Source organism: Podarcis gaigeae, assembly GCF_964106915.1.
Source record: "Podarcis gaigeae genome assembly, chromosome: 6".
Lineage (NCBI taxonomy): Eukaryota > Metazoa > Chordata > Lepidosauria > Squamata > Lacertidae > Podarcis > Podarcis gaigeae.
Genome location: NC_139682.1, coordinates 42,300,713 through 42,317,982, shown reverse-complemented (window position 1 = coordinate 42,317,982; position 17,270 = coordinate 42,300,713). Strand labels below are relative to the sequence as shown.

Sequence of the window (17,270 nt, the reverse complement as noted above, 5' to 3'; positions counted from 1 at the left end):
GGCTATGGCTGGTGGGGGTTGCAGTCCAACAACATCTGGAGGGCACCAGGTTGGTGAAAGCTGCCATACAGCAAACAGGGGTTAGAGGAAAGGGAAGAGGAAGCATGATCAGAAATCACAGAGTGGCACAAAACAGCTCCCTCCTCGTGTTATGTGTGCATGATTTCCACTAGCACTGCACAGAGACAACCGCAGAGTAAGGCAATGATGGGAGCAGCACACCATTCATCCTGTAGGGAGGTAGACACACCACCTTGTAGGAAGATGGGCACCCTACCCTGCCATGTGATTAAAGGAAGGCTGAATTATAATTTTTTTGCTTGGTGCCTCATCAGAAAATAGCGCTAAGCATTAATATTCATGTGAATGGAATGCCTTCATAGCAGCCCCGGAAGGTGCAGCTATTCATGATAGATTCTTTAGACCAGACGTGGCTTGAATAATAATAATCTCCCTCCAGCCTCCTGCACAAGCTTGGCCACCAAGCAAATAAGTCAGCATTACACAGCAGCTCTTCTTCAGCAGCCAGAGGTAGCTGGGTAGTAGAGTGCAGGTGGTGGGAAATCCATCAAATGCAATTATAAACACACAGCTAGCATGTCCCCAAGTCATTTTCATCAGGCCACGAACCCCATTGCCAGCTGCCGTGTTTGCCGTTCCCACAGCAAAATGGCATTCCTGCATTTGAACAGGGAGGTCTCATAGATTGGCGCTGCACTGTGTGAAGAAACACTGTGTTTTGTTTGTCATGAATCTCCCACCATTTGGCATGCCCCTTACTCTTTTCCCAGGGTTGAACTGATAGGAATCGAAAACACTCAGAAAGGGAAGCAGCATTATGCAAGGTGTCTTGGACTCCTCTGGTATTCCCCTAAAGGAAATCAGTGGGAACTACCCCCTGCCATGCATGCACTAGCCTAGGACAGCAAACACATTGCTCTCCAGATGTTGTTGGGCTCCAGCTTCCATCAGCACCAGCCAGCATAGCCAATGGCCAGGAGTAATGAGACTCATAATCCAACATCTAGAAGACACCATGTTGGCTGTCCCTGCACTGAACAGTAACACTACACCTCCAGGGGCAACATTCCATGCATTCTCTTGTGTGGGAAAAAGCCCCCAGGTCTTTTTTCTTGCTTAGGCAGCTACTGCAGCAGCAGCAGCAGAGGAAGAAAATGTGCAGGCCAAGGAGAACCTTATTTTCTCCTCTTGTTAGCAATCTGGTTGCCCCTGCAGCCAAGCCCAAGCTCATCTAATGCCATCATTATAGGGAAAATTGGAAGCTGTGTCCATCAGCTGCAACAGCTTCATCTTACTCAAGACCTAGGTTTAGGAAGAGAACTGGACCTCTTTGCACTTGGCTCACTGGGCAGGTATGTGGTCTTCTCGCCCAAGCTTTAAGCTAAGGCCTCCTCCATTCGAGATATGCTGAATTATTCCCGAGTCCCTCTAAATGGATGGCGACCTCTCAGTACTTTGGGCCACAGAAACTGGGCTCCCTTTGTTGGAGGGCCCTGCGTTGCATTAGCTAGTTACCTGAGGTTTTTGAAAAAATGGGATGCAACTGGTTATTTAAGACCAGCTAAAAGAATGGGCCAGCTTTTACATAATATATATATATGCATGGTATATATTTAATTTGCTAGAACTGATGTTTCCCACACATCAGGACCCGTAAGTTTATGCCAACTGCCAGGCATTGCTCCTTAAGGGCTGCAAATTAAAGGAGTAAAAAAAGAGGACAGCAAAGTTCAATGTAATGCATGTCACTGCACAAGCAACTTGACAGCCGAGACCAATTAATATATGTTTGACATTATGTGGCACTTGGCAGCAATGATGCAAATATGCCCCTTTTGACACATCGCCACTAGCATAAAAGCAAAGCACTGCAGCAGCACGTCTGGCATTGCAAGACAATTCCCTGGCCTTTATAAATCACTATAACTAATTTAAAGCAGTGGTTCTAATTTACACCGGCTAGCATGCCAGCTGTCAAATCCATCTTATATTGAAAGCCTTGCCTGCACAAGGGAATTACGTAGTCATCTGTAATTCATTTCTACCATGACTTATATATCCCACACTTAAATGCAGAACTTGCAGAGGGAGGAAAAGCCTTTTGTTTCTTTGTGGCTGCATTGCTCCGCTGCCTAATCTTCCTTGCACCGATACCTTACCTGAGAGCATGCGGCCCCGTCGGGAGGCTTCTGCAGCCAAGGCGCAGGAGATCTCTATTCGCTTCTCCTGTTCCTGCAACTGGGTTTCTGGGTCCTGGGTCACGTCCACTTCTCCCTCGTTGAGGGGGACCACATTCTGCATGCTGCAAGAGAGGGAACTTGGGGTTATTACCTGAAGCTGGCTGCCCCAGGACATGTTTGGCTACAAGGGAGTTAGCACTCAAAGAGGCAGATCAGTGGGATAGGAGAAGCATTGATAGATGGTACACACATACAAACATCACTATTCCCTGGGGAGGGGCCACTGCAAAAACAGCCCCATGAGAATTAAACATGTTCAATAGCCACAGAATATTGACTGGTTAATTGAGAGGGGAGGAATGGAAAATGGGGGGGAAATGGAATGGAGTATCCTCAAAGAACAACAGCTGAGTAATAGGGAGGAATTCTGACAAATATGGAAAAGGAAACAAAAATTGCAGCAGTTCAAGTGCTCGTCTGTACTCAGGAATGGAAATCAGTCAAGCAAATTCAATCAGTATTTGTTCACATAAGTTCCACAAATGATACATATTTTATTATTTTGTTTTACATTGTTTTGACATTTCCCTTTACAATGACATGAATGTATCTTATGTAAATAGCTATGTGATTTATGGAAATTGCCAGCTTCTTACATCCCTTGTCGTAGGTTATCTACAACTGGCTAAGCTGCACAGCTTTTCTATTGTATTCAAAAAATCTGGGTTTGTGGGTGGGGAAGAAACAGAAGCTAAGCAGGGAAAACATGGGATCCAGATGTTTTGTTTACAATGTCATGCAGATGCCCTGTTAAAAGTGAGTGAACAGAGCATGGCTATTCCTTAGTAAATGCCCATGGAAAAGCAGGCATGGATTGGTATCAGTGATTGGATGGCATAATGAGAAAGCAAAAACATGTGATGTGGGAGAAAGAAGGTTCTGGTCTGCAATGCACCTGGATTTGGCAATCAGCGTCTTTATCCTCTCCACTTTCTTTTGCTTCTCCTTCATCTCCTCTGGGCTCAGTGGAGTATCAGGTTCCAGCTCAATGTACCTTTCTGGGATGAGGACTTTGTCTGGGGTGGAAAGCTGAAGAGCAGAACGAGACAGACTGTGAGCTGAAAAGGTGGCAATGAAGATTAACTGACATAATAACCTTTCTCGAGCATCCACCCCATGGCCATGATACTACCCACATCTATTTCTAATAGAAGTTCTAGATCAGATCTCACACAAAGCACCCTAACTCTGAATCCTCTCCTGATTGTCCCCTTGATGTCCTGGCATCTTGACATGAAGAAGAAGAAGAAGAAGAAGAAGAAGAAGAAGAAGAAGAAGAAGAAGAAGAAGAAGAAGAGTAGTAGTAGTTTGGATTTGTTATCCCGCTTTATCACTAGCCACAGGAGTCTCAAAGCTGCTAACATTCTCCTTTCCCTTCCTCTCCCTCAACAAACACTCTGTGAGGTGAGCGGGGCTGAGAGACTTCAAAGAAGTGTGACTAGCCCAAGGTTACCCAGCAGCTACATGTGGAGGAGCGGAGATGCGAACCCAGTTCACCAGATTACGAGTCTACCGCTCTTAACCACTATACCACACTGGCTCTCAATGAAGACAGCATTCTTCATCCCCTCCACCCCTGCAAACATACAGCGTAATCATTTAGCCAGGGCGCACACCCCATACAAAGTGTTAACCCTCAGGGACCATCTTTTTTATCTTACTTATTTAAAATACTAATATTCTGCCTTTCCCCCATTATGGAACCCAAGGTAGTCTTACACCCAAATACCAGTCAGACCCAAATCTACCTAGCTTCAGCAAGGTGGCTGCATCGTGTGCCACAGTGACAGCTGGTAGGGCAGAAGCAGAGAGACCAACAGCAGGTGGAGTTGGAGCCAATGACAGGCAGAGCCAACTTAAGTCTGCTTTTGTCCCCATCCTTCTGCCTGCTGAGTTCTGTAAGTGAAATACTGAGACTAAGGAGGAGGAAGCTGACAAGGCAGCACCCCCTGCCTGGACTGGTTGTAAGCAGGAAGACAGGTGGAGGCCGGCTGAGGTCAGACTAAGATGGATGGAGCAATGCCCCATTCGTCCTAAGGGAAAAGACTCCACTGCCCTCTGACCATGCCCTGAGATCTTGCTCCATCTTTACATGTACTTCTGTGAATTTCAAACCAGGCACCTAAACCACACTGTAAATTCATGAGGGAGGAGGATCCTATTTTTGGTAGCAGCTGGGGAAACCCAGCCAAATGGACAGGGCATAAATAATAAATTTATGATGATGATGATGATGATTTGTAGGCCAAGGCACAGAGGAAGCATGGACTTCACCTCCTTGCTGATGTCCACATTATAATGCTCTGGCTCCAGCTCCATTTTGCGCAGACGTGCAATCTCCTCCCGAGGAGTCTCATACATCCTTCCAGAGTCTTCAGAGCGTAACGCGGCTTCCAGATCAGATATGTCCACCTCATGGATGCTGCGATGTCTGCGCACCTAGAACATATCATGCCCCCACCAACACACACATTAGAGTCGGGACGTGATAGAAATGCAGATCACTCTCCATAAGCACTTGCTGGTATTTTATATTTCATTCCTTGCATGTTGCCTCCATCGTTTTCTCACCTGCCGCACTCTAAGGCAGCCTTCCTTTGGTCATGCTGGCTGGGTCCAATGGGAATTGTCACCCAAAAGGTCAGTCAGAAGGCCGCCATGCTGGGAAAGCCACTTCCGCCCTACGGAGGAGGTGGGGTTGCGGGCCCTCCCACCCTATAAGGTTTTCGTTCTTTGACCTTGCTATGGACCTTGGTTGGTCGCTGTTGAGGGGCCTGGTAGGAATTTTTTCCACTTGGCAAATTGACACCAGCCACTTGGTTTTTTACCTACCTCGTAGCAAATCACCACAATTTTCTGGGTATTGGCGGTTAGGCATTGGTATTGTAGATGCAAGAGTTGAGGTAGCGCCATCACCTGCCCCACATATTGAAGGGTAGTCCGATAAAGGATTCCAGGGGGCGTGGCCCTGTCTGAAGCCTGGGGAGGTGAGGGCCTAAGGCAGGCCCCGAGGGGTGACCCCGGCGGAGTTCCTAGTTGATGTGCATCAGCAGGACTCCCCCTACTGGTGGTTAACCCTTCCTGGACTTCAAGCGGACAGGCTGAAATTGGATATAGTCTGTTAGGACCAATGCCTAAGCCAATACCGCTCATCACCTGTAACCAATAAAGTTGTGGCCTTATTTAGCACATTAACCTTAATAATTGTGTCATGTGTCATTATTTCCACTGGTTGGGGTGGGAACTTGCCACACAAAGGGCAGCTCTATGGTCTTGCTCTCAAAGGTGGCAACTTTGTGTTGTGGGCTGCCTTATACCAGGTGGGCAGACTCACATGACTGAATCATCTCTACCATTGTTGTGCAATTTTAGGTGCCGAGCCAAAACATTTTCATTTACCCGGGTCTTGGGAGAGTAGTTCATTATGTCAGTGGGCTTTTTTGGGGTGGGGTAAGTGGGGGTGGGGGTAGGATTTGTTCTCTGAAATACATTTTCAGGTGAGTATTTTGTTTATTGCTGCATATCTGGCTTTAATGTCTTTGTAATTTATGCAGCACTTTTATTGTGCAAGTCACTTTGAGACAACTTTGTGCAAAAATGTAATTAACAAACAACAACAGAGATACATTACCACTTTGTAAGAGGCAGGTGCTTTAGAGAGAAGGCTGTCTGCCTGTTGCTGATTGGCTGGAAGCTGCAAGCTCCGCCTCTTCTCCTTCATGGAACCACTTTGGTGGCGCTTCATGCGATCAATCTGCTCCTCTACGCTCATCTTTGCCTTCATTTCATTCGAAAATACTGCACTCTTTGGCCTGTCCTGGGGAGACATACACACACGAGCCTCGTGGTTATATATAGCAATGGGAAGAAACTGGTTTATCTTGAGTAGGAAAATGCCCTGCTCAAAAAGCTCCCCTGAATTTCCCAATGTTATTATTCATAGACCTATACATAAACTTTTTGGTTTCTGTTGTGAGGAGAAGAAGGGGCTCACGTGAGATATCAGGAGAGAAATACGTAAACATAGAAAGCTGCCTTATGCAGAGTCAGGCCATTGGTCCATGCCTGCATACACAGCATAAGCTTGCAGAACATGACATCCCACAAAGGATCCTAGTATGTTATGGGTGATGGGAATAGTGGTGCTGTGAGGGGTCTACAACACCCAGAGTTGTTTGGAGGAAGCAATGTGTTTTAAATATATGGTGCATATGCAACCCTAGCTGAATATTATCTATACATTAATTGGCAGTGACTCTCCAGGATTTCATACAGGGATCTCTCTCCATCCTACCTGGAGATGCTGGGGATTGAATCAGCAATGCTGTACCAATGAGCTATTATGGCCCTTCAAGATGGAAAGCCAAGGGATGGACAGCCACTTGGCAAAACAGTTTGGGGGAGACAGGACTGGCAAAGTGAGTCTGAGAGACTGTGATTCTGAAAGGGGTGACAGATTTGGGAGGAGAAAAGAGGAAGCAATTTAACAATCCATTGGCTGCGCTCTGCAGCTGCGAGATTATTGCTGCTTGGGCATTTTTTGGGAACAGAATGGCAGTTACTGAGTGAAAAGAAAGGATGAGGAGAAAAGACAGATGCTGACCGACTTCAGCACCCTAGGGGAGAGTTTCCAGAGCACTGCAAGAGAAAGTTAAATGCTAATCTAGTTAAGCCCCAGTGCTCTTTTCTGGCGACACTATCTTTGGAACAAAAGAGGAGAGTTGGTGTAATTCAGTGGCCAAGGGCAGAAGGGCTGTGGCTCAGTGGTGCAGAATCTGCTTTGCATGAAGAAGGTCCCAGGTTCAATTCCCAGCACGCTCAGGTATTACTAGGAGAGAACCCCACCTCAAATCCTGGAGAGCTGCTGCCAGCCAGTGTAGACAGTACTCAGCTAGATGGTGCAAATCAGTATAAGGCAGCTTCCAATGTTTCTAACTAGATATACAGTAGTGAGAAACAAAAACAGCAGACTTGTCTCCCCACATCTTCTCTAGCTATTAAGGCCTCGTAAAAAGGAAAGGAGGAGAGATGTGATGTCACTGCATTCTTTCAAGCAGCAGCCAATGGAGTGCACCACCTTTTGAGCAGCAGCCATGTCTTGCTTCTCCCTAAGAGCCTGGGATAGGAAGATCCCTGTTCAAACCTTAATTCTAAAGCCATCTGTTAAGTTGTGGGCGAACATATCAGACGACACAGCGATTCTTCAAACCGCTCTTGTTTATTCAGAGGCCAGAACAGAACTGAATGGAGGAGCTCAGTCAGCCTGCTTATATAGAGCTCCAGAACAACGTAACTGTAGCAACTTTCTAAAACTAGCCAATCACTGAACGTCACTTTCGATCCTTCATTTGCATACAAACTATCCAATCACTGAACATCACTTTCAATCCTTCATTTGCATAACTATCTACAGTATCCCCCTGCTGGCCCAGGGTGAGAACTTCAGTATATAACACCATCAATTGACTTAGCTCTAAGTAAGCCATATTCTCTCTGCCCTCTAGCCCTTATTTGCAATAAGGGGGATCATAGCAACACTGACCTACCTCATAGGGCTGTCGTAAAGATGGTAGGAATTGTGTATACAAACTCCTTTCAATGCTCAAAAAGCAATACAGTAGAACTTTGATTGTCAAACGCTTCAGAAGTCAAACGTTTCAGCTTTCAAATGCCAACAACCTGGAAGCGAATGCTTCCGTTTTCAAACATGCCTCAGAAGTCGAATGGCTTCTGAGGCATGTTTCTCCATTTTTTCAAGGGATTTTGCCAACCAGCAATTGTGCCTCAGTTGTCGAATGTTTTGGAAGTCTAACAGTCTTCCGTAAGTGATTACGTTCAATAACCAAGGTTCCACTGTATATCCTTGACTGGTATTACTCCCCTCTGAATATTAAAGTTCTCTTGCTATCTATGCAGAGGAGGGGCGGTTTGCTTTGTGGGCTCAGTGCCCAATGCCGCATGCCCACTGGCTCTGGCTCTGCTCCTGCCCTCCTTGCATTAGGCAAGCTTCTGAGGTAGACGCCAGCTGTGCTTGCAAAGTCTCCTCCTCACAATCAGAAGACCTGTGTGATCATACAGAGGAACGGACACAATGACATCTAGCTTACCTTTAGAGCTTTGCTCATAGTGCAGAGGTGGGGCAGGAAGATCTTTTCCAGCCTCTGGGGTCCATTTTGTGTGGGTTTTAAAAAAAACATATACTTGGTTGTTCTTGTGCTGCTTTTTAAAATTATTCTAGCTGCTTTTAAGGATATGTCAGTAAATTGTCTTGGGACATATATGTGGAAGGCGATTCACAAGTGAATAGATAATACCAATCTTTTTATGAGCTTTTTGCTGCCATTCCCAAACTTTTGCAACTTTTCCAAAACATGAGCAGAGGTGAAAGAGCTGTGATTAGGATCTCCTCTCCAGCTACTAACAGGAACAGCACCAGGACTTGTCTAGTACGTGTCTCTTCCCCCAGGGTGTGTCTATGCGTGCGTGAGTGTTCGAGATTTACATCAAGAAAAAGGTGTGTGGCGAGAAAGGCTAAACACCCTCTCTAAAAATTGCCATGCCCCTTCGAAGCAGCCCCAAGGTGTTCTAACTAGTAAAACAAAACAAAAAAGGAAGGAGACTATAACATGAGATCTTCTTAAATTCCCCTCCCACCCTCCTGCTCCTTTCCCATCTTAGCAAGCTGCATAACCCTCTCTGTATCGCCTCAATCCCTCTGATGGTAATTATAATTAGGAAAAGACGACAGAATTTGATCTTACCCGGGCATTCAGCCCATTGGCTAAGTTGCTGGCACCCCTCCGCACCACACCTGACATGGGGATGGTGTCGTCATCCATGGGTGATTTGGTTCTTGGGGGAACAATGCCAACTGGGAAAATGCAGAGGAGAGGGAAAGGTGTTTCATCAGCAAGAAGCAAAAAGTCAAGTTTCCGGCAATGGCAATAGGTACGGACAGACATAACCATGTTTTCTTTATTTGGGACACCATGGCCCTTTGATTGCAAGGAGAGATGGCTTCCCATGCCCATCCAAAGATTTAAAAACCTACATTATTTTCAGATACCAAGTGGCTGGAATAGCAGGATTTGACAACCACAACTTTCACTGAAAATGCTGCTTCTAAGTAGTTTGTATGCCACATTTTTCAGTTGCATACAGCTACACACAAGTCTGTTTATATCAGAACACTGTAATATCATACTACACGACAACTAGTTATATTGAAATTAAACAGAAGTGTAAGAGACTTGTATCTAGAGATCAAGCAAGCTCATAGGCCCATTACATCTTTAATAGTTTTGTATATGTGGAAGTTTGGACAGGTGCAGCTTGTCATATCATAGGACCAGCGGGGTGAGCCAAGCTGCACCTGTCAAAATTCCTTCTTCCAAACAACCAAAGATGCAGGAGCCTTGTCCCACACTGCATCTGGTCATCTCCATGAGAAAGAGCAGAAGAGTGCTAGTGGTGTTGACCAGACATCTGTGTCCTTCCAGATTTCAACAGCAGCCTGCACTGCACTAGAAATGTACTGTTGTAGTGAAGCTGCTTTTGCACCTATTAACACTAAATTGCCATCATTCCTAAGCCCATCTTAATGGACCATAATGGAAATGGAGGCTTTATTCTTTGAATATACTTCCTCCTTGAGTCCCAATAAAAACATAAGAGGAGTCTTGCTGGATCAGACCAAAAGTCCACCCACAACTGCTTCCTACAATTGACAACCAGATGCCCACAAGGAAGTCCACAAGCAGGCCATAAGGGCAACAATATGGAGCAGATCTATCCATACAATCTATCTGCAAGTCAGGAGGACTACACAATAGACAGGTTGTCTGGGGGAGTCCTAAACAGTAAGCCAAATCAGATCCCCTCCTAAGATGCACATTGTTTACCAGTACCTTTGTTGAGAGCAACTTGCTTATCAGCATCCGGGTCTTGCCTTGTCTGCAAGAGACCAGCCTCCACAGCAGAAGTGGAGGCTGACGTCCGGTGATGGTCCTTCTTGTTCTGCTCAAAGCTGGACTTGGACTGTGGGGGAAAATACAATTCCCTGTGAGGAACTGCGAGGGAAGCTGAAGAGAGGTCCTGTCTCCAAACAGCTGCCACTTTCCTTAACTACACAGGATTTCAGACACAGACAAACACACATGCCAAAAATGAACAGAAATGCCCACACAGAAACAGTGAAAGGAAGCAGTAATCAGAAGAAGCACCTTTGCCCCCTGCCCATCATCCAAAAATGACCCTGAGGAGTGTCCAATCCCCAAGAACCAATCAGCTGGAGAAAATGGGGCAAATTCATGCTCAACTCAAATTTGAAGAACCAAAAGGTGTGGTGGTTAAGAGCACACTGTATCCAAAGCACAGGAATTTGGGAGCAAAGATCAGTGGATTTTTTGTGCTTCTATCTCAAAATAGTGGTGCTTAACACAGTCCCAGCCTTCCAGAGTCTTTCTTATCTGTGGATAAGATTTCCACTGTCGTTGCTGTTTCGTTCAATTGAAAGGCAAGCCTGTATGAGCCAACAGTCCAAGTAGAAATGGTACCAACAGCTTAGGTACAAGGTTTGTCTCCATCCCATCTACTCCTGTTGCTAGCAGGATGCAGACATTTCAGATATAAGTACTGGTGAATGAAGCCAATTACATAAGCTGCCGTCACCACTCCACTGAATTGAAGACTCAAAACCATACAAGAGCAACAGAGCTTTAGAAAATCATTGCCCCCTTGATCAGAAAATATGCAACAGCTTGAAGAGGTGTTTCCCCACCCCCACCCCTTCCTCTGGGAAAGATGGGCATTTTAACATTGGCAACGAAACCTCCCCAAGTCCCTCTCCTTCTGCTTCATCTCAAGAGCATCTCTGTGGGCAATCTCTGCTATTAACACAGATGACTATCACAGGGGATGAATGCAGGGAAGGGAAAGGACAATAGAAGTAAAACCACAGCGAGGAATGGCAGAATGAGCCAGAGCAGTTGCAACCATTATATTGGTCCCTTGCACCAAACAGCCTTTCTGTCAGCCTGGGCATTTTATATACATCATAATGAACTCTGTATGTGGGCCTCTGCTACAACATAAACACCCAGAATAAAAGGTATGAGTCTCTGTGTGTCTTGTGCTGAACTTCTAGGCAGTAAAATGATTGAGGGTTCTATTTCAATCTGGTCCAGAGTGAACATTTGACTCACTTCTCTCTTGTATCACAATAGCATCCAATTCTTGATAAGTTCATAGGAATGACTTAATCCTATAAAGGCAACTCTATCCATGGTCACCAGTAAGGCATGTTTTAAAACTTAACTTTTGAGGTTAGTTTTATTACCATGATTGGGTTTGAGGGGGGAAAAGCACCAACCTTTTAGAAAATAAAATAACCACCTTAATTCCTCATCTTAATTCCTTAATTCTTTATATGGCCTGCCACTATCTGACTTTTGGGATGTGCAAAACCTGTGAAATTCCACTTGGGGAAAAGCAATGGCAGCTTTGAAGTGAGAGCAGCACAAGGCTTGGAGGTTTTCTTCCCCCACCTACTTTGCAAGTGACCTATAATGGTTGCTTCCCCCCAATCAGCTCTTATGAGATCCCAATGGCATGATATCCCCTCTCAACATGGGAGATGAAAAACCAGCTCAGCAGCTTTAAAACATTTCCACTACCTTCATGGGGTTTAATGTGGATCAGATTCTGCTTGGTGGAGATGTGAAACCTTTGCAGATATTAATCCAAGGTTATCTTACAAACTAAGTAGAGAGTTACTCTCTGAGGAACGTGTCATTGTTCATGATATTCTTGTGGACTGATGTGTTTTGTATATCACTTTCCCACTGGGCACAGAGGCCCACAAGCCACAAGATACTTGGCATTCAGTATAAATATAGGCCATATAGAGATGAAGGGAGTCTGACAAAGGCATTGCTTTGCATGTACATTTAATAGTTCTTTTGTCTCATTATTGCCACTGGTCAAAAAGGTTTCACAGGTTTTTGAGTTGTTTCAAAAACCCACAAAACCACTTCACCAAAAGCAAACACCAGTTAAGGAAGCACACCAAGCAGCAATTTCTCTTTCAAGATGGCTTCAGCTCTCTGAAGAAAAGAAAAGAAAAAATATTGTGTGTCTCCAGCCTAAGTCTCTGATTTGAAATCTGTGTCCCACTCTTGCCTTCTGTTCTCATCCATGATTAGGGTACATCACAACCTGCCATTGAGAGGATGTAGCTCCTGACATTCTCAAAAAGGCAAATTGCCCCAAAGGCTGTTTGGCAGATGACATTTTTCATACCTAGGCAAAATCTACACGTAGGAAAAATATCATGTAATGGACTTCAGGGAGCATAGGTTGCTTGAGAAAGATGGCTGGTTAACCATCCGGCTAGGAGCAGCTGGTGGGGAGAGGTGGTAGTGCTGTGGTCCTGGTCTCTGGGCACCAGTCCCATTACCATGTACCAGGATGGTGAAAGGGTTGGGCACCTGCACTGCCTAACCCTAGCCCTGCGCTGTTGCAGGACACAACAATGACACAGCATGGCTCCTCCCCACAAGCTGCTCCCGCACCTGGCTCCACATCCCTCCCGAGTTCCAGGTGAGTGTGGCAAAGGATAGAGCATGCCTCCAGCTCTCAAACTCCATTTTGATACCTGTCCCCTCTTCGCCTCGCTGCTTTGCTGCCAGGAAGGGGAGTTAGGATACGGCCAGAGGCGGCTTTCGGTAGGGAGCGGAGGGACAGTCGGAGGAGATTCCAAGGGCACATATGATTTGGGGAGGGGAGGTCGAGGTGGACCGGGCTCCTGAAGTGGAGAGGAAGCCGAGAAGTGTTAGGAGTAAGAGCAGAGAAACTGTGAGAAGGGGAAGGAAAAGAGAATTAGTGAGACAAAGACTCCAACAGAGACAGGTGTTACACCCAGGACAGGGCACAGCTGCAACCGAGCACCCAGAAGCACCGACGCCAAATGGCCGGCCTCTCTCTTCATGCTGGGCAACCCAACATCAAGCCACACAAGCCTGGGATGAGCCTGGTGTTACTGGACCAAAGGCACAAACTGCGAGGGGACTTTCAGCCGCTTCCAAAATATCTGCCATTTCAAAAAATAAGAATGCATCTCTTTCAAGGCACATTGTCCAAAATGCAGATATTTTATAATCCTTGCAGTCTGCTGCTTGCCCCACAATGTGAACTTATATCTATAGACACAACTGCTGTAGGTTTGAATGACCCAATGGTGATTGCATACGTGCTGAAATCCCAAGGTTTCGGGAACACAGAAAATGATACCCCCCAAAACATGCATGGGGGTGGAACATGAGTGGGTCTGGGGTTGATGGTTGATTTGGGGCAGAAATTTAGGTTTGATGACAGATGGAGCCAGAGTGACCAAAAAATAAAGATGCCCATCCATCAGCTATTTTCCTCATTGCATTTGGTCATTTGTACAAGTTGGAATGCGATATGCCAATATCTGCAATGCCTTTTATAGGCATGGAAGAAACATAGGAAGTACCATATATAATTGTCCAATGCCTTTTGGCCCAATCTATTGGATCAGGCTTCTATTTAGGATGGGCAGAGGTTGTAGCAGCAAAAGAAGTTGCTAATCTCCCACCAACTCATAACTACTGAAACTGAATCATTCCAAAGTTTTAGGGTGCTTGAAGTATCCCAGCCTAAGGTGCGTATCAGCTGCTGTCATATCTGAGCACCTTGCCATTTTTATGTGCATCACATGAAGACCAATTCACATTGCACCCTAAGGCAGCTATCACTACATGGAGAGCTGCTTGTGTAGCAGCTTTTCTCTGTGCTATCAATCTTCTTTAAAATAGTTGCTGATGTGGCATTGAGATGAATGGCCCACAAAGGCTGTGCCCGCATTATTTTCCCCCACCCGAAAAACACACACAATAGGAGCAATTTCACCAGGAAAATATAGCGCTGCTCTATACGGAATCATACCGCTGGTCATTCTAGCTCAATATTGGTAGCAGCTTTCGAGGGTTTCAGACAGGAGTTCTTGCCAGCCCTTCCTGGTGATGCCTGGGTTGAACCTGGAACTTTGTGAATGCCAAGCAGATTCTCTATCAATGAGCTATGGCCCTTGCCTAATGCTCTGCAATGATACCAGCAATGATTCAGGATTAGTAACTCGATAAGTGAGCAGACATAATGGAAGAAGGGAGGGAGTCTTGTTGCAGAGTAAAAAGCCTTCAAATAATTATCCTAATTGCTCATTGCCACAGTTTCCCAAATAAAAGCCAGCAGAGCAGTGAAAGTGGCTATATCATCTATCACATAATTCAGTCTACTTGAGGGGTTGTCTTACCCCTATGTGTCCACCTGAATGCTTTGATCTGCATAAAGGCCACTTTTATAAGTGTCACATAACAGGTATTTTGCTCTTGCAAAAGAACTGGTCCTTTAGAGTGGCAGTGCCTACTCTCTGCAGTGGGCAAGAACGCCTGTGGTACTGTATTCAGCACCAGCTTAAACCTTTTTTTTTGTTTAGGCAAGTCTGCCTCGATGTGCGCACACTGCATTGTGCACATTTGTTTCAACACTACTGATTTTATCTATATTTTGATCTATTTTACGTCAATTAGTTTTATAGTTTGGTTTTAGTAGTATTTTCTTATGTATATTTTAAATTGTGTTATGTAAACCGCTTAGAGATTTTTGTTGATTAAACAGTATACAAATCCTGCTAAATAAATAAGTATAGTGATAAGCTTTGGGTCTTTTGATTCTAAAGTACCGTTTTTGTTTTTTTTTTAAAGGTGAGCACAAGCACAAATTGTGTTAAATTTTAATGGGTGCTGCAGTTGATTGGCCTGCTGTATCAGAGTGCCAGTTACCTGGAATCTATACTTCAAGTTGTCAATCCCTTTGCAGAATACTTATAGTCTTGAAACTAGAAGGATCAACACAGCTACAGGAATATCAAATGAGGAAGGTTAGCGCTACCCTGCTCTACCAACCTTTTCTTTATCTCCCCTCCTATTGCATATCTTGGTTTAGAACTACTATTCCAAGTGGGAGCAGGGGGACTGGAAGTCTGGAAGCACCCAGTTTCAAGGTGTTTAAGCCAATCTTTCGATCTTTAAATGGTCGGGTCTATTGCCAGGGCCACTTAGACTTTCCTCTGAAAAAAATGTATTGCAGCCTCCATCACCCATGCCAGAGAAAGGCCTGGGTTGCCACCTACTGGTGGAACGATAATCCTGGAAACAGAAGTGTTACGACAGCATCTTGGCCACGACTGGGAACACTTCCCCCTATCCCATTTTGCTGCATCTTCATTCAGGCTGCCCTGGGCAATGATAAATTTGCTCACCTCATTGCTGCCTTGCTTAGTAGGGGAGCTCTGGGATCCCGACACAAGAGAGAAAGGGCTCAGGGGACTGGTGAGGCTGGCTGAGCTCAAAGGGCTGGCTGGACTGTTGGAGCTGTAGGTTCCAGATGGGCCAAGGGATACTGCAGAAAAATAACACGGAAACGGTAAGCCATTCGTGCAAACCAACTGATGGATGGATCAGCAGGAAAGGGACCACCTAGAGAGGCCAATGGAAAGTGTGTGTGTGGTGGAGGGAGGAACTGAACCTTCCTTGACAGATCTGTAAATAAAGGAAAGTACCCTTTAAAAAGTTATGATGGTATTGGCCCTGATATAGGTCCTCTACTTGTGCCAACTCCAGACTGATGCAGAGACTGTCCTGCCCTCCTGCACCTATGTCCTGGTTGTCATGCTGCTGGCAAATGGACTGATGTGGTTTATGGCACAGGGAGCTGTAGGATCCCTTCCAACTCTATGATTCTACGAAACTCTTGCTGGTGCACAGCCAATTACACAGCAATCTACCATTAGTTCCTGATCTTTCTTCTGCTTACCCCTGGTCTAAATGACAGTGCCACTCTTCAAATAGATTGAGATAAATGACACTCCTATCCTGGTTGCAAAACATTTCCAGGTGGCAGATAGCAAATTTTGGGTGTACACATTGTGGAAGGAGTGGCAGATATTGAGATAACAAGCCAATACTTCTGCCTGCGACTCCAAAGAGCCTGCAAATAAAAGGCATTGCACTTACCCCTATGCTTTGCTGTGTCTGTGCCCCGAGATGGGTTGTTCTTCCTCAGCCCCTCCATCACATCCTGGATCCGCCAGATCTCCTTCTGGATTTGCCGGTTGAGCATTTCATTCTGAAAGGGCCAAAGCACCCAAAATAATAGTAAGTAAACTAGCACTGCTTCCTGAACTCGATCCTTGGGGTAGGGGGGAGGCCGTAGCTTATCGATAGAACATCTGCTTTGCATGCAAGAAGGTCCCAAATTCAATCCTTGCAGTCTTCAGGTTGGGCTGGGGACTACCCGTCTGAAAACCTGGATTGTGGCTTCCAGTCACTGCAAGCAACTCCAAGGTAGCTGGAGCCATGATCTGTCTTGGTACAAGGCAGTTTCCTATGCTTCTATTTCTTTTAGGTAAAAACTGTATGTTCCCCTTTATATAAGAGGTAGCTAACCTTATGTTGTTGGACTAGAACTCCCATCATCCCTAACCACTGGCTATGCTGTCTGGGGCTGATGAGTGCTGGAGTCCAGCAATCAGGGGCAAATCTACTATTAAACGAATGAAACTTAGGCTCCAGGGCTCCTAATCCCAGAAGCAATTTAGTCCACATTGCTTAAAATTTGTGAGCCACGTTGATCTGAGTCAAATTGATTACTTTTTTGTTGTATATATTTCCCCCCAGATTTAGGTCCGCCACTGCCAACGACAGGAGGAGGGCCACAGATTAGCTATCCCCGCTTGACACTTCTATGTATACACCTAGAACTCTGCAATGGGAAAAGCAGCTGGAGGAAGAGGGATTTAAGCACCCACTCAATTTCTCTTGGCAAAAATTGCCACTTTTACAAGCTTCCGTAATCCCAGAGAGATCTTTTTCTTCAAGCTTAGCCTAGGTTCTGCAAAAGGCACACTTTGCTATGGCAACCCTGGGC

General features: G+C 45.4%; 1 protein-coding gene across 40 annotated transcripts in view; it reads right to left on the bottom strand.

Annotated features, from left to right (window-relative positions):
• PLEKHA6 (pleckstrin homology domain containing A6) overlaps nt 1–17,270 on the bottom strand; it is a 199,170-nt gene that overhangs the window by 8,544 nt on the left and 173,356 nt on the right. For 21 of the 40 annotated variants that reach the window (XM_083745662.1, XM_083745666.1, XM_083745697.1 and 18 more), the window contains 9 exons: nt 16,358–16,469; nt 15,604–15,743; nt 12,916–13,065; nt 10,169–10,298; nt 9,023–9,132; nt 5,893–6,078; nt 4,536–4,700; nt 3,157–3,290; nt 2,181–2,323 (listed from right to left, as the gene is read on the bottom strand). In XM_083745662.1, coding sequence (XP_083601788.1) covers nt 2,181–2,323; nt 3,157–3,290; nt 4,536–4,700; nt 5,893–6,078; nt 9,023–9,132; nt 10,169–10,298; nt 12,916–13,065; nt 15,604–15,743; nt 16,358–16,469 — 1,270 coding nt within the window. The remainder of the gene's footprint in view (nt 1–2,180; nt 2,324–3,156; nt 3,291–4,535; nt 4,701–5,892; nt 6,079–9,022; nt 9,133–10,168; nt 10,299–12,915; nt 13,066–15,603; nt 15,744–16,357; nt 16,470–17,270) is intronic. The other 19 variants (XM_083745670.1, XM_083745668.1, XM_083745674.1 and 16 more) reach the window with 1 other exon arrangement.